General features: G+C 35.3%; 3 protein-coding genes and 1 long non-coding RNA gene across 5 annotated transcripts; all 4 read right to left on the reverse strand.

Moving 5' to 3' along the window:
* Positions 1-6940: 6940 nt before the first annotated feature.
* On the reverse strand, positions 6941-8044 carry LOC127802758 (uncharacterized). Its single transcript, XR_008023340.1, has 3 exons — positions 7722-8044; positions 7378-7646; positions 6941-7295 (listed from the first exon to the last, which is right to left on the reverse strand). It is a non-coding gene; the product is annotated as an uncharacterized LOC127802758 (long non-coding RNA).
* Positions 8045-8050: 6 nt separating this feature from the next.
* Positions 8051-9634, reverse strand: LOC127802094 (uncharacterized). The gene is made up of 7 exons (XM_052337784.1): positions 9566-9634; positions 9337-9477; positions 8977-9264; positions 8835-8909; positions 8511-8762; positions 8197-8450; positions 8051-8120 (listed from the first exon to the last, which is right to left on the reverse strand). The coding sequence occupies exons 1-7, from the start codon at positions 9632-9634 to the stop codon at positions 8051-8053; spliced, it is 1149 nt and encodes a 382-aa protein (XP_052193744.1).
* LOC127802591 (uncharacterized) lies at positions 9618-12638 on the reverse strand. Its single transcript, XM_052338484.1, has 2 exons — positions 12567-12638; positions 9618-10342 (listed from the first exon to the last, which is right to left on the reverse strand). The coding sequence occupies exon 2, from the start codon at positions 10236-10238 to the stop codon at positions 9729-9731; it is 510 nt and encodes a 169-aa protein (XP_052194444.1). The 5' UTR covers positions 10239-10342; positions 12567-12638; the 3' UTR covers positions 9618-9728.
* A 1719-nt stretch (positions 12639-14357) lies between these two features.
* Positions 14358-20946, reverse strand: LOC127802592 (cytochrome c oxidase-assembly factor COX23, mitochondrial). 2 transcript variants are annotated; one of them, XM_052338485.1, is made up of 3 exons: positions 20728-20946; positions 17773-17849; positions 14358-15994 (listed from the first exon to the last, which is right to left on the reverse strand). In XM_052338485.1, exons 1-3 carry the CDS (start codon positions 20828-20830, stop codon positions 15884-15886), a joined length of 291 nt encoding a protein of 96 aa, XP_052194445.1. In that variant the 5' UTR covers positions 20831-20946; the 3' UTR covers positions 14358-15883. The 2 variants fall into 2 exon arrangements, with proteins under 2 accessions (XP_052194445.1, XP_052194446.1); XM_052338486.1 differs by lacking the exon at positions 14358-15994 and adding an exon at positions 16492-16726 and having other exon boundaries at positions 20728-20914.
* Between the last annotated feature and the right edge of the window lie 32 nt (positions 20947-20978).

Here is a 20978-nt window from a genome sequence, read left to right on the forward strand (position 1 = left end):
CTTTATCAATTATAGCGACCTCACTGAAGTCCCATTCAACAAGTTTCTTTCTCTCCAAACCCAATCTCAAGGTATTTATTCGATTTGTATTTATTTAATTTTTTTTAAATAATTTTTGTGTTCACATTGCTTATTAAGGTTGTGTAGAATGATTGTAGTTGTTGGCAGAACATATTTTGATAGATATCATTCCAAATCTGCACTAATTTTGGTGGAAAAAAAAAAATCAAAACTGCACATCGTTAACGAGTTTTGTGGGTGATAACAGTTGATCAGGCTTAGTAGGGGAACAAAGCCCGATGGGTCTTAGTGGGGGAACAAAACCCGATAGGGCTTTGTTTCCCCACTAAGCCCGATAGGGCTTTGTTACCCCACTAAGCCCAATTATGATTTTTGTAGCCCACAAGCACGATTATATATATTATTTTTAAAATAATATGAATATTTTGTTAAATAATTTAATATTATATATGAGTGTAAAATAATATAATTTAATATAATTTATTTAATTTTATCATATTATTTAACAAAATTTCACTTCTTAAGCATTTGTGCCTAAATGTATTATGTTAAAATCCTCCAATATTTTTCATAAAATTTTTAAATATTTTTCTTAAACTACATATGAAAAATTATCATGACTTGGTTGTTGGTTTATAAGTCAAAAATCATGTTTAATTGTACAAATCAACTCTTTAGAAAAAGAAAATAAAATACAAATCTCAAAAAGCAAATAAACTTACTTACTTATAGTTATGACTTGGTTTAATGAGGAAATTAACTCGATTTGGGTGTGTGTGGATCCGTTACATCCATGGTAATGGTGAGACTAATTTTTTCCTCATTTCAATCTTACAGCAATGGATTTAGTGCAGTTGGTTATCGTGTGGAACGGGGAATGGAATGATAATAAGTATATTGGGGGTAATAGGATGTGTGCGGGAATCTACAAAAATACGACTTTTACTCAATTGGTTGAGATTGTGTACACGGTGACAGGAATTGATAAAACAAGGTACGACATCACCATTCATTTTGTAACGGAACACTCAAGCAAACTTCCAGCTACCAAGTTCCCTATCAAAGACGACTACGGTGTCAGGTTTATTATGTGCGATGACAGAAAATATAAAGTGATGTATGTTGATATGATTTGTAAAGATGTTGGAGTTTGTAACCTACGTAGTGGTGGTAATCAAGATTCAGGTGCCGTTCCATTTACATCTGCACATAGTCCACTACAAAATGATGATTTTGGTACATATGGTATGGACGGTTTGTCAGATGACGCTCCAGACACGAATGATGATTGTGATAATGAAACTGATGATAATGGTGACGATAGCGATGGTGATAATAGTGATAGTGGTGGTGATGAAAGAGGAGTGAGTCCGGAGTACCCAGAAGTAAGATTTTCAGGTTCACAATTTGAGGACAACCATTTACAAAGAAACTGGATCGTTCCTGGTGTAGAAAATTATGCAATTGAGGAAACAAGACTCGAAGTGTCAATTCCATACCAAGGTGATCTTTTACACATGGGTGCACTCTTTAGAAGTAAACATGAACTAATTTTGGCATTTGGACAATATTGTGTTGATGTGAAGATGGACTATCGAGTCAGACGTTCGTGCACAATTCGATTTGAGGCTGGTTGCAAGGATGTGAACTGCAAATTTATGCTTCGTGCAAGATGCAGACCTGGTTGTTCGTTTTGGCATGTGGTGAAATTTATGCCGAGTCACACGTGTACTCCGGATGTCTACGATTCACATTTTCGAAGTGTGAAGGCTATTGTCATCGGAAGTTTGTTCTCTGAAAGAGTGACGAGTAGTGAATATACACCTAGAATGCTAATGGGAGAGTTGTTGGAGCAACATGGTGTGCAGATTATGTACACTAAAGCTTGGAGGTCTTTACAACATGCAAAGATACTTACTTATGGTAATGCGGATGAATCATATCAGTAACTACCCTCATATTTTTACATGTTAAAAGAAACAAATCCTGGCAGCATCACAGCAATAGAGACAGATGAAAATAATTGTTTTTTATATTCATTTTTTGCACTCGGAGCTTGCCTTCATGGTTTTCAGTCTTACATAAGACCGGTTGATGCCACACATTTGAAAGGTGAACACAAAGGGGTGATATTCGTTGTCACTTGCAAATATGGGGAGGAAATGATTTATCCCATCGCTTTTGGATTTGGAGATGGTGAGTCTAACAGATCATGGATATGGTTTTTGACGAAATTGAGAGAGGCTATCGGAGTGCGAGAAGATTTAGTCATTGTTTCTGATCGTCACCAAAGCATTGCGAATGCGATGAGTCGTGTCTTCCCTTCTGTCCCACATGTCTTTTGTTTCTTTCACCTTAAGCAAAACTTGAAGAAACGTTGTAGACAACGAAAAGATGTGATGACTGCATTCTACCTTGCAGCATACAGCTATACCACAATAGAGTGTGATACATACTTGGCAGAAATACAATCGATGCATCCTCAGACTCATCTGACATTGATGGAAACAAGACCGGAAAAGTGGTCATGAGCATATTGTCCAAGAAGAAGATATTCCATGATGACCACCAACATTGCCGAGTCTCTCAATAAATGCATGATGAAAGCATGTCGGTTGCCTATAACAAGTGCACATGAATTTTTGAGACATATGCTTCAGAAATGGTTTAGTGATAGGCGTGCTACAGCTGCCAGACTCGAAACCATTGTGACCTCCGCTGTAGTGGCACATGTCAATTTGGCGCATGCCAAAACATTAGACCGAGGATGTCGTGTAGTTCCTGTAATACAAGGGAACAAATACCTCATGCAACATGCAAAGCAAGGCGATGGGATAGTTGACATTGTTGCAAGTACATGTAGTTGTCGCAAGTGGGACATTGATCAAATGCCATGTATTCATGCAATTGCTGTTAGCAGGTATCATGGTTTGACTTTTATTTGCGTCTTATGTTCGTAATTTAGTGTGATATGTTAACACTATGTGTTTCTTTGCCTTATGCGACAGTTTCATGAGGGTGCACTACCATATACTTTGTCATTCATATTACACCGCAGATTGGGTCAGACGTGTATATGCACCTCCCATCAATCCTCTCCCTAACAAGGCTGCTTGGATTCTTCCAGGGTACGTCAGACAGATGGTTATACTCCCACCTGTGCAAAGAAGACAACCGGGTAGACCGATAAATGGTCGGATTCCTTCCATGGGGGAAGCTCGTCGAAGAAAAAAATGTGGAAAATGCGGTGAACTAGGACACAATAGTCTTGGTTGCCCTAATGAATGGACTTCCTCATTTGGAGAGTCGAGCACAGCCACTACTCCAGAATCCAAGGGCGCTGCTAGGGCCTCTGCAAGGGCAAGCCGGAAATGCAGCATTTGCAAAGAGACTGGACACACTCGTCTTCGGTGTCCTGTACAATTGTCAATTCCAGGTGATGATAATATTATCAATGAAGAAAACAATCAATAGGCATTAACTCATTCAGGTATGATATAATGTTATCACATATGTTATCAATAGTTGTTAGATCGTTTGTGAAAAAAAAAAAAAAAAAACATGTTTTTTACTCACAAAGTGTTAATGGAGTTTTTTCTGACCATATATCTTTTGTGTTTCAGCAATGCTCAAAAATCACTGGCACGATACAAAAAGGATGACAACATCAATCAAATCTCTTTTTGTTGGGAGTTCAGTAATGAATATTATTTTTTACATTAATATTTGAAATTGAGATTTATTCATATTCGTAATCTTTCAGTTTCCTTCATCTAAACTCATAATTAATGATTGACAGCTTGTGTTGTAGTATATTGTTGAGTAGAGAACTGAGTATATAATGCAGTTTCAATGGCCTAGAAACAATGGACACTTTGCTAAATTTTTTTGATATATGAATTACTAACAACATTGGACCAAGATGATGCAATGATAATACTAAAAAATTAGAGTGTAATTTCTTAACAATCACTATTATTTGAGACTACTACTGGGACCATCTTAAAAAAAAATTCAATTTAAAAAAAAAAAATCAGCCATCGGGTTTTGTGGCCCACGAAACCCGGCCATCGGGCTTTGTGGCCCACCAAGCCCGAAAATGAAATTTTTTAATTTTTCTTTAAATTAGTATGTTCCATTAGCACTAAAATGATGTCTTTAAATGTTATTTGGGTAAGCCAGAATGTATATATCACAACAACGTCATTATTTTTCATTTTGTGTGAGGATGTCCATCTACCATCAACACAACCAACACATGATCACAATTGGTACTAATAATTGGACAAATCAAGATAATAATGTTATGATAATAAACTTGCTCAAAAATTAGAGTGTATTGTCTTAACAATCATTATTATTTGAGGCAAGTAGTGGGAAACTACAAAAAAAAAAAAAATTCAATCGAAAAAAAAATCGGGCTTTGTGGGCCACGAAACCCGGCAATCGGGCTTTGTGGCCCACCAAGCCCGAAAATGAAATTTTTTAATTTTTCTTGATTTTTCTTCAAATTAATATGTTCTATTAACACTAAATGATGTCTTTTAATGTTATTTGAGTAAGCCATAATGTATATATCACAACAAGTCATTATTTTTCACTTTGTGTGAGGATGTCCATCTACCATCAGCCCAACCAACACATGATCACAATTGGTACTAATAATTGAACAAATCAAGATAATAATGCTATGATAATAAACTTGCTAAAAAATTAGAGTGTATTGTCTTAACAATCATTATTATTTGAGGCAACTAGTGGGAAACTACAAAAAAAAAAAAAAAATCAATCAAAAAAAAAAATCGGGCTTGGTGGGCCATGAAACCCGGCCATCGGGCTTTGTGGCTCACCAAGCCCGAAAATGAAATTTTTTAATTTTTCTTGATTTTTCTTCAAATTAGTATGTTCCATTAGCACTAAAATGATGTCTTTTAATGTTATTTGAGTAAGCCATAATGTATATATCACAACAACGTCATTATTTTTCACTTTGTGTGAGGATGTTCATCTACCATCAACCCAACCAACACATGATCACAATTGGTACTAATAATTGGACAAATCAAGATAATAATGCTATTGTCTTAACAATCATTATTATTTGAGGCAAATAGTGGGAAACTACAAAAAAAAAAAAAAAAATTCAATCGAAAAAAAAATCGGGCTTTGTGGGCCACGAAACCCGGCCATCGGGCTTTGTGGCCCACCAAGCCCGAAAATGAAATTTTTTAATTTTTCTTGATTTTTCTTCAAATTAGTATGTTCCATTAGCACTAAAATGATGTCTTTTAATGTTATTTGAGTAAGCCATAATGTATATATCACAACAACGTCATTTTTTTTCACTTTGTGTGAGGATGTCCATCTACCATCAACCCAACCAACACATGATCACAATTGGTACTGATAATTGGACAAATCAAGATAATAATACTATGATAATAAACTTGCTCAAAAATTAGAGTGTATTGTCTTAACAATCATTATTATTTGAGGCAAATAGTGGGAAACTACAAAAAAAAAAAAAATTCAATCGAAAAAAAAATCGGGCTTGGTGGGCCACGAAACCTGGCCATCGGGCTTTGTGGCCCACGAAACCTGGCCATCGGGCTTTGTGGCCCACCAAGTCCGAAAATGAAATTTTTTAATTTTTCTTGATTTTTCTTCAAATTAGTATGTTCCATTAGCACTAAAATGATGTCTTTTAATGTTATTTGAGTAAGCCATAATGTATATATCACAACAACGTCATTATTTTTTACTTTGTGTGAGGATGTCCATCTACCATCAACCCAACCAACACATGATCACAATTGGTACTAATAATTGGACAAATCAAGATAATAATGCTATGATAATAAACTTGCTAAAAAATTAGAGTGTATTGTCTCAACAATCATTATTATTTGAGGCAAATAGTGGGAAACTACAAAAAAAAAAAAAACAAAAATTCAATTGAAAAAAAAAATCGGGCTTTGTGGGCCACGAAACCCGGCCATTGGGTTTTGTAGGCCACAAAACCCGGCCATCGGGCTTTGTGGCCCACGAAACCCGGCCATCGGGCTTTGTGGCCCACCAAGCCCGAAAATGAAATTTTTTAATTTTTCTTGATTTTTCTTCAAATTAGTATGTTCCATTAGCACTAAAATGATGTCTTTTAATGTTATTTGAGTAAGCCATAATGTATATATCACAACAACGTCATTATTTTTCACTTTGTGTGAGGATGTCTATCTACCATCAACCCAACCAACACATGATCACAATTGGTACTAATAATTGGACAAATCAAGATAATAATGTTATGATAATAAACTTACTCAAAAATTAGAGTGTATTGTCTTAACAATCATTATTATTTGAGGCAAATAGTGGGAAACTACAAAAAAAAAAAAAAAAAATTCAATCGAAAAAAAATCGGGCTTTGTGGGCCACGAAACCCGGCCATCGGGCTTTGTGGCCCACCAAGCCCGAAAATGAAATTTTTTAATTTTTCTTGATTTTTCTTCAAATTAGTATGTTCCATTAGCACTAAAATGATGTCTTTTAATGTTATTTGGGTAAGCCCGAATGTATATATCAGAACAACGTCATTATTTTTCACTTAACAACTTCAAAATTTCTTTTGTCATTTTCAAATTTTTTTTTTCCTCTCAATCTATGGTTTCCACTAACACTAAAATGATCTCTTGTTACGTTGTTTGGGTTAGTTGAAGGTAGAATGCACAACAAATACATGATGAATTGTTCTAAGTACTAACATTTGACCAATATAATGTAATGATCTTCAAATTACCCCACAAGTGTGATTTAAAAATTTCGACAGAGTCTCCCCTGTTTCTTAGTCATCCTACCTGCATTAGAGACTCAGTCTCTATGTCCAACAACGGAATAACATGACAACATCACAACATTAGAGACTCAGTCTCTCTTCCCAACAACATACTGCCACCACAACCACTTATCCCTTACCCTCAACAACACCACAAACCACATTTCATCAAGTGAACAATACATAATTTGCTATTTGCTATACCTATACAAAAATATATACAACATTTAAACTAGATGAAAATAAAAACACAAAACGAAGAATTTTCTAATCTATTAATCTACAAGTATACTACCGTACTATCGTACTATGTCTATACAAAAATATTCCAATCTGTCTCCGGAGGGTACAGACATCCACAGTCGGGTGCATCTGCCAGTGATCCTCATTATGCCTCAGTATGTCCTCGACGTATTTGATAACGTAGCACCCGCAGCTGGCCCTGTATTAGACATAACACACATTGGTAGCATAACCATATTTTCATGAAAATTGACTATGTAATATAATTTAAATTAATTTACCCATCCGGTTGTTGAGGCAACTTCTGAGGATCAGTATTCTCCACTTCCCAATCTCTGTCTAGCGTCGCAGTTGTGGTTACATGTTCATAATATGCAGTTTTCTTTAGTAGAATGGGTAAGAGGCTCACAAGTGGTTGTATAACTTCGACCCTGCTCCTACGACTGTCTTCATTCATGGCATTGGAGTCATATATGACAATTCTCCTATCTTTCAAGCAAATCTTTAAGAGAAACCAGTGAGAATTCGCTACATTACAAGGGAGCAACACCTGTATTTTATTTTAATACGTCAGTAGTACGGAAATAAATAAATAAATCATTAAATGGAATGAATTAAGACTTACATAATCGACCGTCCACCAAGGGAGACTCTTGTCAGTGCGCCCGTCGATGAAACCGGTCCACTCTTCCGAGATAGATGCGATAGAAGGCGCAAAAAAACTCCTGTTGCCCCCGTACTCCTGTTCCCAAAATTTTACTATGGATGCTTGAAAAATAAAATAAAAATATTGGTCATAGACTAAATTAAATGCAAAAAAAATAAAAAAATAAATAAGTAGTGCAAACTCACAAAAAACGAGATTGACATGATAGCGTAGTTTGTGTCATATTGACGCCGAGACTGTATACGTCTCAAGCAACACATGTAACTATCAATATGGTAACCCTCCAATCAGTTGGCCTCATTCTCTATGTTTCGGAGGTCATCCGGTGTTAGGTTGAGAATGAAACCAGTGTGAAGACTACAACAACCAAGAAAAATAAAAGTAAGAATATATTGTTGATGCAAATAGAAAAAATATAAATATTATTACTTACCTAATATTTTCATTGGAACCTATGAACTCAATATAGCCCTCAGGGGGCACTATCTCTATGTCCGGCGGGATTAGTTCTAGTACCGGTGGCGTCGAGTCCACGTCCGACCCCTCCAAAGCGGCATCCTTTTTTCTCCTTTTATATTTTGTTGGATCGGTGAAGGGTGGCCGACGAAATTGCGGTGGCAATCTATCTCGCATAGGTCGTCTGTCGACCCTAATCACTTCCTCCTCCTGTAGCTGAACAAAACCTAACTGTTACAAAATAGTATTTTAGAATGAAGTAAAACATATAAAAGTAAATTTGGAACTTACTCTAGATGTAGATGCCTGCTCCTCATCGTGATGATCAAGATCTACTTGATCACCACCCTGGGACTGCTCATGAGCATGATCGTTGCGATCTAGGGAAATATGTGGGATGCGTAGATGAGCACATAGTGCTGCCTGCCCCCTCTCTAATGATTCCTGCGCCCTCTCTAGTCTCAACAATTGTGTCCTCACCTGACCCATTTTCCCATCTATTCTCCGCAACATATCTAGAGTCTGTTTCAGCATCTCGGTGATCTACAAAAGGCAAACAAAAAATATATAAACAATTACAAAAATATAAAATCATTATTATAATAAAAATCATACCCCTGCCTCGTATTGTCTGTGATGTGAACTGTCAGGGAACCTTGCTTCCTCATTATCCTTCTTCTCCTTTCCCTCCTATAAAAAATATATAAACAATTACAAAAAATATAAATTAAAACCATTATTATAATAAAAATCATACCCCTGTCTCGTATTGTCCGTGGTGCGAACTATCAGGGAATCTTGTCTCCTCCTTATCCTTCTCCTCCCCATTCTTTTCCTTTCCCTCATCATCTAAATGTATCATACCCACCTTGTCCTCATCCCCGCCCTCGTCTTCATCCCCGTCATTCTCTTCCTCATTTTCACCCCCTCCGCCCCCAAATTTATAGACGTCGACCCCAACCGAGCGTTGAGGGTTAAAAGATCTCCAAAAATTCGTTTCCCTCTCATCATCAGTGGGTTCAAGAGTCGGACTCGATCCTCGTGCCTGCAAAATTGTATTATATAGATAGACATGATTTAAAAATAAACTAAATTTAAAGGTAAGTTGCACACTTACTTCTTTTCTAAGACAGTCGTCGTAATTTTTTATCTGTGGCCTTTTTTTGGATAGCCATTTTCTGCATCTTGGAATGTCTGCGTCGGACAGTCTGACGGCCCATTTATTCTGAATCCATGGGAACGTTTCGATCAACCACCACTGTAGAAAGCAAAAAAAAAAAAAAAGAAATAAAAATAAAAATTAAAAAACAAAACAAACATTTAGTTACTATAGACAAATCATATACAATAAGGAGTGAGTACGACAAATCATCTACAATAAGGAGAGAGTCCCTGAAACGCCCATACAAAACCATAAAGGTTGATTTTCTTCCCAGCTTCACCAGTCAATTTTCTTTCTTTCGTGGCCAACCGGATGTAATGTTGACTCTTACTATAGACATATGTACCTCAAGGGAACATCTCAAATGCTTGTAAATCCTCGGCCATAGTCCACAAGAAATCATCCACATGCCCACGCTCATCCTGGCCCAACAAAAACATGTCGACCACAGCAATGTAAGTCAATTTCAGGGCATCCTCTGAAACCATGTCCTCTTTGGTACTAATAAGTAATTCAAGGTCGTCTCCAGTCACCCCCTTCTTATGTTGTGGAAATAGTCGAGCACGTAAACTCTCTGGCTCAATAGGTTTCGGTTCAAGGCTTTCCCTATCAATAGCCCCAAATCGGAGTCCACTAATAAGTATGAACTCCTGCCTCCCGTATCTGTATGGTGTGTCGCCAATCTCGAACCACATCTCATCGTGGCGGGCACTCGAAAATGTCACCTCCCTAAGTAGAACATGATATATCAACTGTGGTGCAGTCAAATGGAGGGACAAAGGCATCTTCAAGAAATGTCCTAATGGGCCCTGTAGGAATCCATCCAATAACTTGTATCGGTCTAGAGCACGACGCATCGCCTCATGTGTTTGATCTCACAATGAGTAGTAACTCGCATTCCGGGGGGTAATATTCGGTGAGCATGAACATAAGTAAATTTTGTAGTTTGTTGTTCAGCCATCTGTAAGAAAAAAAATACAAAAACAACAATTGTCTTAGCACATGTAAAAGCACAAGTAAAAGAAGAAGAAGCCCAATTGTCCCAACCCTATCATCGCAACCCAAACTTGATTGGGTTTTGTTGGGCAGCGATAATCGGGCTGTGTCATAGCCCAACAGTCGGGGGAGCCCAATTGGGTGTGGGGCTTAATCTCGCCCGATCGGGCTTCGTCTGCAATTGAAGCCTGATCAGGCGCTTCCTCTCCCTGCAAACGAAGCCCGATCGGGCTTCGTTTGTAATCGAAGCCCTGAAGACCCAAGGAAGCTCGATCGAGCTTCGCTTCAAGACGAAGCCCGAACGGGCTTCCTGTAACGAAGCCCTATCGGGCTTCATCTCGTCTAGACGAAGCCCTGTCGGGCTTCGTTACAGGAAGCCCTTCGGGCTTCGTCTGGAAGCGAAGCTCGATCGAGCTTCGTTTCCAGATGAAGCTCGATCGGAAGGGAGGGGGCTTCGTTGCAGACGAAGCCCGATCGGGCTTCGTCTACAACGAAGCCATTGATGAAGCCCGTTGGGCTTCTACCCAGCGGGCTCCGTCGCGAACAAAGCCCGACCGTGGGGCTTTGTTCGCGACGAAGCCCGGTCGATCTCCATGGTCGCCGACGAAGCGACGACGAAGCTTCGTCGGCGACCATTTCCAGCATCTAACTATTAAAATGAACATTTTCTATTGTTGGAAATGTATGCCCTAAAGACACGTTTTGTTTAATTTATGGTAATGATGTTTCTTTTATTCAGTTTATGGCACATATATTATTTGCATTTAATTGTTGGAAAGGTGTCCATGCTATTAAGTAAGTGATTCATGTGATGGGTCGTTCTTCACAATTAGGCATGAATCATGGGTACTTAATAAGCAAGAAAATATTACTCTTGATCTTTTGATAGAACTGGGCATTCTATCATGATAAGATCATTGTGCAATAGATCTTAATGGAGGATGGCTTGCCTTAGCCAGTAAACAGTCCGTTTACTCTAATTGTACAAGCGCATTTGGAATGCGTAGAGTGGACCTGTGATAGAAGCTAATGACAAAGTACTAATTATCATGGAGCTAGTCTATCACTGCTACTACGTGGACGAGTACTCTAATACTTGAGTATTAGTTGGTGGTCTAGTGAACCTAGAGCTATATTCTTAGATTCATTGTAGGTGAGGTCTATCAAAGATCAATATCCTTTTGAGTTGGGAGTATGGTTTCTAATTAGCTAAGACAGACTAATACAAGATAGTTTCTGTGATTCACCCCCTTGTGATTGTCCAAGAATAATCGAATAATCCAGGGCCCTAGGAACGTGACTTAAGAGTGTGTGCTTCTGGGTAGCTCCCAGTGATAAGCAAGTACATTCGAGTAGTCACGGATTATTGGACTAGTGATCTAAGGATGGTAGAAATCATTTAGAAAGGTGTTAGTACATTATTCCTTTCTAAATGATGGGTGTTACGCAGAGGGGTATTTTCGTCATTACACTAGTAGGTCAAAGACATGACATATGCAAAATTATTCGTGGGGTCAGTGTTACCATATGGTGATAGTTGGAACACTTAGAATGACAAAATATAGCTACTAGGTAGCAGGGATATTTTGGTCATTTTAGTAGCCGTGAATAATTTGTCTTTTGGTCCCCGGGGTAGCTCGATGTAACTCATGTATTTTTTAATACATTTAGCTTGTTGGATGAATTATATTGAGAGATAATTATTTTATTCAGAATGGTCCATAATTAATTGGGCTAGAATAAAATAATAGTTCATTAGGGTTTTTAATTAATTAATTGGGCTAACCCAATTAGAAAATTAATTAAAAGATCTTGGCCCATTAGGGTTTGGCCCACTAGGGTTTTAACCCTAGGGTTCTCCCTATATATTCTCTCATTATTTGTTTTTTCATCCAAGTCGTTTTTTATTCTTCTTCACCGAAGAAAGGCCACGAGTTCGAGTCATATTTCGGAAAATCGAAAGAGAGTCTTGAAGTTCTGATGCGAAGGAGCCGAAGGATAGCAGGACAGCTGTCGTCTCCACCACGCGAAGAAGCTACCGCGCATCCTGCCCCTATCGCCCCATTCCGACCGGTAATCCGCTGTAAAAGTAAGTCTCTTAGATTCTAATCAATACGAGGATCGTTTTTTGATTAAAACGCTTTCGTTGCATGCTTTTGTATCCTCGTACTTGATCCTTCATTTCTTACCTTTTTAGCCAAGATGAGATCGATGTCGGCGGGTCAAGTGGCTGTTACAGCGGCGGCGGCGAGTGGCATCACGGCAGCGGCGGCGGCAAGTGGCTGCACTGCGGCGGCGAGCGGTTGCTTTGTGAGGGAGATGAAGTGGGTGGGTGAAAGGGGTAATGGGGGGGGTTGATGGGTATTTTAGTATTTTACTTTTATTGTGTTTATTTATTTATTTTTTAAATTTTTTAAATAAATAATGGTTAAATTTGACAAAGTAGCTATTTCATGTAATTAGTTTGTTTGAAAGTACATAAACGTTTTTTTTTTAAAAGGGGATAAAAAGGAATTTTACATTTAAATAGTGGTTATTTTTTGCCATTTTCACTTGTAATCTCTAGCAAGAGCTTATTTTCTATAATATTTCAGTTTAATCCAAATTTCTGGTGGAATTCCGATTACATCTTTCCAAGTTTTTGAAATAAAAATAATATTTTTTAATTTCTTTTATCAACCCCTCTTCATAGAAAAAATATCCAATATAACTGTAATATTGTACAATTATGTTGATGTAATATCACAAATCAATTAAAAAGTATCGAGTCTATAAGTTTTGATTACATAATAATAGTTGATAAGAGTAAATTTTATATTTATTTTTAAATTTATTTAAAATCATCACATATATTTAAAATTTGTATCGACATGTAATATCACATTAGTGTGATTAGAGGGTAATATCAAAATTATATTTAATATTTTTTTCAAATTAAGAAAGTTTCATAAATTAAAATTCAAACTTAATTTATAGCTAAAATAAGACTATCACATTCAACTTATTTTCTCGTTTAATAAAAAATTAAAATTAAAAAAATTACAATTTTTTAAAATTCTAAAAGACAATATGGCCCTTAAACATATTGTGGGTGGTGCAGTTATATTTTGAAAACAAATTTAATTAAAATTTTAGCTTGTATTTGTTTTTATAAATAATTTTAAATTTAAAAATATATATACTTTTAAAATTTTGTAGTTCCTTTTTTCTCTCACCTAATGGTGCTAATTATCAACTTTTTTTTTTGCACATTTATTTTTATTATCTCATTATTTCTCTCATTTTCTTAAAAAAATAAAATAAATTACACTTATTTCATTTGAGCTTAAGTAAAATTGAAGGCTTTTCCTTTATTCTAAAAAATTACAAAGATTTCCCAATTATTAAGAAACTAAAATAATTGTTTTACTATTACCACTTTATTTCTATCTCATATGTCAAATAACTAAATTAATTAGACTTTCAGAATTATATAATAATTTAATAATAAATTTTAACATTTAATGATGAATGATAGTATTAGCAAGCCTAGAAGTTAAATTTAAGTGATGAACTTTAACAATTCCTTCCCTTCCCCTTAACAAACACATTTTTAAATGTCAAACCATCGAGTCATTGGGAAAATATATATCTTTTAGTGGATAATATTCTTTGCCGCATGAAGATTATTTTTATATGTAATTGTATATTTTATAAAAAATTAATTTTGTAAATTAAACCCATAATCATTTAAACATAAAAAATATCTATTGCTAGCGCAAAATTTTATTTAATTTTTTTAAATCATTTTCATAGAGCACAAAGTATCTAGGTTATATGAAAATAAAAACAAAAATATAAACGTTTTCGATATGAAACTAAAATAAGAAAACGACATTTAAAAAAAATATAAATGCAAGTAAAATGTAAATTAAAAAATATTGAGATCTTTTTATAAATATAATTTTTAATATAAAAAATTATAAAAAATAGTTCAAACATAATATAAAGTTACAAATAAACATAAACAATAAATAAGCAGCAAAAGGAAACTACTAGCGATTGCGAGAGTATTGACAACACGAGTATTGACTATTGAGCAATAATAAGCAATTGACAACAATAACAAAAGGGAATGATCGAGATAATAAATGAGGACCGCAAGATGACCAAGACTCAATCGATGGCGACACGAGTACTGAGCAAGCAATAAGCAATCAGTGGCGGTGATGAAAGGAAATGATAGTGATAAGAGGTTTCAAGTGAGGCAATATTTGAGATTCGAAAACGAAAATTAGATTTAAGATTGAAGAATAAGCTGCGTAAAGATTGAAGAATAGAAATATATAATATATATAGTCATTGGTTAGGGACGAGAGCAATTTCATTTATAACCATAATCAATCAACAAAATCAAAATCCTAAATTCTAAATGCTGATAAATTTCAATAATTTGCAAAATACTCCCAAAATATTTCACAAATTATAGAAACGACTCAAAAAATGTTTTAGCCCATTTTTAACTTTTTTGAAACTAAGAGTGTGTTTGATTACACATATTTACCATAAAAAATATGTAATTATTACATATTACATATTTTATATGGAAAACAATTACACTCTTAACTTTTCTATGAAAAAATATATATGGTACAAGTATTTAAAACTTATTTTCATGAAATTCATTTTTCAATGGGGTGTGGTGGATTTTATTTTCTAAACAATATTACCTAGAATTAAATTATAAGTAATACAATCAAACACACCTTAAATGTTTCAAAACAGCATCTCCGAACCATTTCCATGCATTAGAGCAAAATATCATCTTGAGAAATACTTATATATCCCAATATAAAGATAGCTACTGTATTGCTTGCACCACTATTTTCTTTTCAAGATCCTCATTTCATTATCTTTCCAATAACACTGGTCTACTAATTAGTTTCAACATCTTTTCTAATTTTCTTTGAACACATTCTCTTCCACCCCTTTCATCCTATTCTATTTGATTTATCCTTCAACATGCTTGGTTCTCCTTAGTTTCTATGCATTTTATAGGGGAAAAAAAATGAAGATGAAATAGGTAGCTAAGGCCAAAACTGTAGAGGAAGAAGATTATATTTCTGTTAATTTCAGGAGTCAAATGGACAAATTCATTTTGCCCATCAAATTGGCTAAAATATTAAAGTGTGTTTGATAATATGAAAAATATATAAAAAAATGTCACATCTAAAGAATTGAATTCTATTTTTAATATTTGACACATTATATTTTTCATAGAATTGAATTATGTGGTACAACTATTAAAATATGTTTTTACCTATATTTTATAAAAAATTCCATCTAAGCGGAGATAATTTTTATTTTCCATATAAGTTGAAAAATACTTTTATTTCCAACTAGATACTATCAAACACACCCTTGTCATTCCTACCAGATTCAATAGGCAATCAAACCGTAAAAACGTTGAATGTCTCGTTGAAGGGATGATCATTTAGTGGCTTACGATTTTCACAATGTTGCCCCCTCAGTTGCAAAGGTCAGATCGAGAAATAGAACAGTTCATGCCAGGCGTAAACACATAGGACACCCACTTTGGTTGTAACTTCAAAGACCTGTTTTGTAATTCCAGAACCACCTAAAATAAAAAAAAAACATTTGGTAAAGAAGTTTCAATATTATAAGGAAAGTTTAAAAAATAATTTTTAGAGAATTAATTTCAAAATATCTCAATACTTTGACAGCAAAAAGATGTTTTCACTTTGTTAAAGAATGAAAACTACATGAAATGGAAGTGTCTTTTTTCCATAATAAAACGTGAGCTAAAATCTATTGTCTAACACCTCAAGTAGACAAATGTCCATGGATGCATGCAACAATCCTGCATACTAGATGCCTTAGACAAGCCCATGGGAAGTGAACCACAAACATCTAATTCTCGAGCTACCATCACAGCCAGTATGATTACACCATACTCTCTGGAATTATCATCTCAAAGTTAAGCAAGTTAATTAGGAAAACAAGCAGGCACGCCATGCAGAGCAGCACCAAGAACATGGAATGAGGTTATGATTACAACAACCTGGCAGGGTTTATGCACAAGAGGGTAAAAGTTGGACTTCTCTGACAGCATGATGAAGGGAAAAAATGCTTTATATTGGTTTAACAAACATAAAGGAATTTATTGAACTTCACTTTAAAACAGCTCCGGTTTTTTACTTTTGTTCATTTTAATGCAAAGTTAATTATACAAGAGAAGAGGGAACAGAACATGCACACTTGAATCTTCAACTGAAACGTCAAGCATTGTCAAAAAAAGACATCATGAGAAGAAGGAGCGGTTCCTATTGCGCTCCAATCGAGCTTCCCTCTGTCAAAACAAAGACATTTCATAACAGAATTCAGTCCAGATAGTTACAGCATTTCTAACACACAAGCATGCCAAATTCTATTCAATTAGATTATTCTTTGTCTTAGTAGGCAAAAACTAGAGCTCGGCAATGTATTTCAAAAGCAGATAAGAAAAGGAGACAAATTAGAAAATTTTCCAATCGCAAACTTGGTCCTTAACAACATTGTTAAACCGTATAATGCTTATGTAAGAAATCAGCTCAAAAGGCCAAATGCCAGCTACATACCAGATTCGCAAAATGCTTCAGACCTAAGACACAAGCTATCGGATATGGTCACAGTGAAATGTGGAAAAATTATTATGTTATTGTATTAGCTATATCCACAAACCAATGCCTTAAAACACCCTCGTATAACAGGAAATCAACACGGAAGATACAATTCAACACAGATTTAAACATTAGGATTCAGAAGTGAACTATTTGAATATGAAAATGTTAAAAAAAAATAAATATAATAATCAATAATCATACAAGCAATCTGAATTTATAAGTCAAAATGATTTAATACATCATTAAAATTTAGGACCACCCACCAACACCCAATGTTCATAAAATTGGTCTGTCCAAAAAAAAAAAAAGAAAAAACACATGGAAAAGGAGTAGCACCATTCCAACTTTCTGATTTTAGTAGACCCAGTTTCAGAAAAGTCATCAGCATTGTATATGGTACATACCATGTACAGCTAGCTACCTTGATGCATCCAGGCATTCTTTGACTTATTTGAAAATAATAAAAAAAAGTAATTATTAGTAAATACCAAGAAGCAAGGTGAACAATTATGGTAGGATAATATTTTGAATCATTCAACAACAACAAAAACATATCCAGCCTTTATCCCACTATGTGGGGTCGGCTACATGAATTCTAGACTTCTATGTGGGTTACACCTCAACAGATAGTTTGTCTAGAATTCATATTTGGATCCAATTTTGAATCACTCAATATTGTCAAAAAAGGAAAAAATGTTAATAGATAGCAGTATGCATTTGAACATATTTGTACCTCCTTTTTCTTGCATTCCTTGTAAACATCAAAATGCTCTTGACATTTGCTCTTGTCTGAGTTGGTTTCTTCTAAACCTGCGAATTTTGCTACAAGGATTAATATTTTTTCCAAGCAACTAAGTGAAAACCAAGAATCTTTTTCTCCTCTACAAATGAGTGTATAATATGGGCTTCATCGGAAAAGAACTCTTAAAATCCTTAACAATAGTCTCATGATGGACAGACCTGGTATTATGAGAATACTGACTCACTGGAGGCTTATTTAGGGTCAAAAGGCTAGGGAAATTTGTTGAAAAGGCTAGGGTTTAGATATGTAATGGGCCGGGGGGAAATTTTGGGGCAAAAGAAGGATGAAAAGATGAATTTCAGGGGCAGAAAACAGATCTGGAAGCAGGGTTACGAAAATTATAATCTAAAATTGAAGATTAGAGAAGGAAGGGAGAAATAGTTTCCCTTTTTTTACGCTAAGTAAATATAGGGAGAAATTGGGTTAGAATTGGATCACAAAATTCAAAGAAAGCATAACAATATTAGAGAAAGCTGCAGCTAATTACTCCATTGACCACTGAAAAAAGAGAGATTAAATTGTATTTATAGAGCTCTAGTAATGTTATTCCTACTACAGTTAGGAAAATCCTTTTTCTATTAGGAAAATTAAACAACTGAAACTACTACGAATAAAGCTAGGAAAAGACCATACATAAAACCTAAACACTTGATAATGAAAATGATCAATCCAATCAATGCCAAAGGATATATATCTTTTCTATTATTGAGTTGGACTGGATGGTGCCTAAATCTGTTGGGGAGTTTTCTTGAGGCTTGGATGAGTGGCTCGCATAAGAGGGCCATTCCAAGAACATTGGCAAAGGCTCCTTTATGTGGGATGCAGGGTGTCTCAAAGGAGAGAATCCAATAGTTTTTGAGCAAGTGCAGCACAACATATTCTAATTGACGAGAGTAGTATGAGTTGTCTACACTTTTTTAGGTTGAGGGAGGATATTTCATTCTCTTTAGATTCTGTTTCTTCTTTGGTAGAGTTTTTGGAGGATCAAGTTCCCATTTTGACATTTACACATCCTTTTTGCCTTTTCTGTTTTGATCTTTTTGCTTGTCACACAGTGCATGCTAGGTTGCCCCTGTAATGTCCTCTAGGACAAGATTTTCTCATCAAAATAAATAAACAAATAAGTAAATAAATAATGGAATAGTTTGGATTCCCACGTTTCCATCTAATGCAAACATATGGATGGGACAGGTCGTGGTGAATTAACTGTATCCTGAGTTGAACGGGCTAAGTGTCATATTGGCCATGGAAATGTTTGCAGAATTTTCTAGGACTTGAGTTGGTGCAAGATTAGCTTGCACTCTCTGTAGCAACATCATCACCCATCAAATAAAGTCCTGATTAGTCTCTGTGAAGCCCAGCAAATCTCATTTCCAATGAAAGACTTCATTGGGAATTAATAAAAGAAATGGTAAATAAGAAGTTAGGACTTACCCCCCACACTATTACCCTCATGAACATAGAAAAAGACTCTGTGATTGAACATTATTATCATTAACATGCTAGATCAGGATGTAAAATTTAAACTTTATTGAAAATAAATCAAGAAACACAAGCTAGAAGGAAAATGTCTGGCATGAAATAAAATGGAGATTTTCCTATTAACAACCCAGCCAGGAACTACCAATATAAATTGGATGAAAGAGCAATAATTTAGGGTATTTTAAGAATGGGAACAATAATTTAGGGTATTTTAAGAATGGGAATGATAGAACTCACACATGCTAGTAACAATATTTTGTAGTGTACATATTGTGAAAATATATCATAGATGGGATATTCTCTTTACATTTATAAATTTCCTTTAAGTTTCATATTCCAAAACAAAAATCTCACCTGAATAATTCTTATTCAGAGTAAAACTGTTGTTAATCTATCTACACTATTATTATATATTTATATTTGTCAATAATTAAAACGATCAGTAATGGACAACATTCGTGATAGATAATGAAATCTAATTAGTTTTCTATATTAATGAGAACTAGATTAACTCCGTCGGTAGATTAAGTGATCCCTTTAACACTTTTACTTTTAGAAGGTTATGTATTACTCCTCATCACAGCTAGTCCTTAGCCTGAGCGAAGAATAAGGGTTACATTAGATGGCTGACAGACTGCGCAAAGATCATCAAATCTTTTCATTATGGACTCTAAACAAGAACTAGAATACATGTACCTGACCCAATCTAATGGATTATGGCTTTTGTTGTTGTTGTATTACGGGAACTAGAGTGATAGATAACAAATTTAGTACAACCTTCTTATGCCAAATGATGCCTCAACCATGCAAACATTCATCGCTAATTGAGCCAATTGCATTTTAGGTCACTAGATATTCAGCCTGAGAACCTTGGTTGGTGACCCACATAACGCCTTGTTTAGGTTTTACATTGTATTTTAGTGTAACTATATTACAGAGTACAATAATTCGGGGAAACGGCAACCATTTTTAGTTTTATGACTGTTTTATATCTCGATGAAAAAAGAAGGCCCAGAACCTAGTATTGACAAATTGTGTCATCTTAAAGTTCTATTTCAACTGCCTCAAAACGTACATTTAGAGCTCCAATCTAAGAGGAACTAACGGTGAAATCTACAGTAAATTTCACTTAACGATCCCGTCGGATCAATTTGCATTCAGAGAGAATCTAAATTCAATATAAATTTTATCAATAAACTCACGAGAATTTAAATTCCAGTAATCACAAAGACAAACATAAAGAGAACAAAATAATTAGTCGAATTCGATATAAAGATCACGCATTGGACTCACAATCAGGGCTTACAGAAGCGGCAAAAAGATTTGGTAGAAAAGGTAACAAAAGAATAGAAGTGTCTATACAATATAGTGCGAGAGAGAGAGAGAGAGAGAGAGAGAGAGTACACTTGAGAGAAGCAGTATACTGAGGGTAGCATGGAGAATCAGCAATCCTCGCAGCACTGGGATAAGGCGGTGTTTGAGCTCTCGAAGACGATGATGACGCCATCTTCAACTCCTCTCTCTCTCTCTCTCTCTCTAGCCCTCTTACCTCCCCGGGAAGAACCTGAAATGGGCCTGGGCTTTTAGGCCCAATATAGATTATAGACTCCACGGAGATGAGTGACGCGCCGACGACATAGTTTTGATTTTCAAAT

This window comes from Diospyros lotus, chromosome 5 (genome assembly GCF_014633365.1).
Source record: "Diospyros lotus cultivar Yz01 chromosome 5, ASM1463336v1, whole genome shotgun sequence".
Taxonomy (NCBI): Eukaryota; Viridiplantae; Streptophyta; class Magnoliopsida; order Ericales; family Ebenaceae; genus Diospyros; species Diospyros lotus.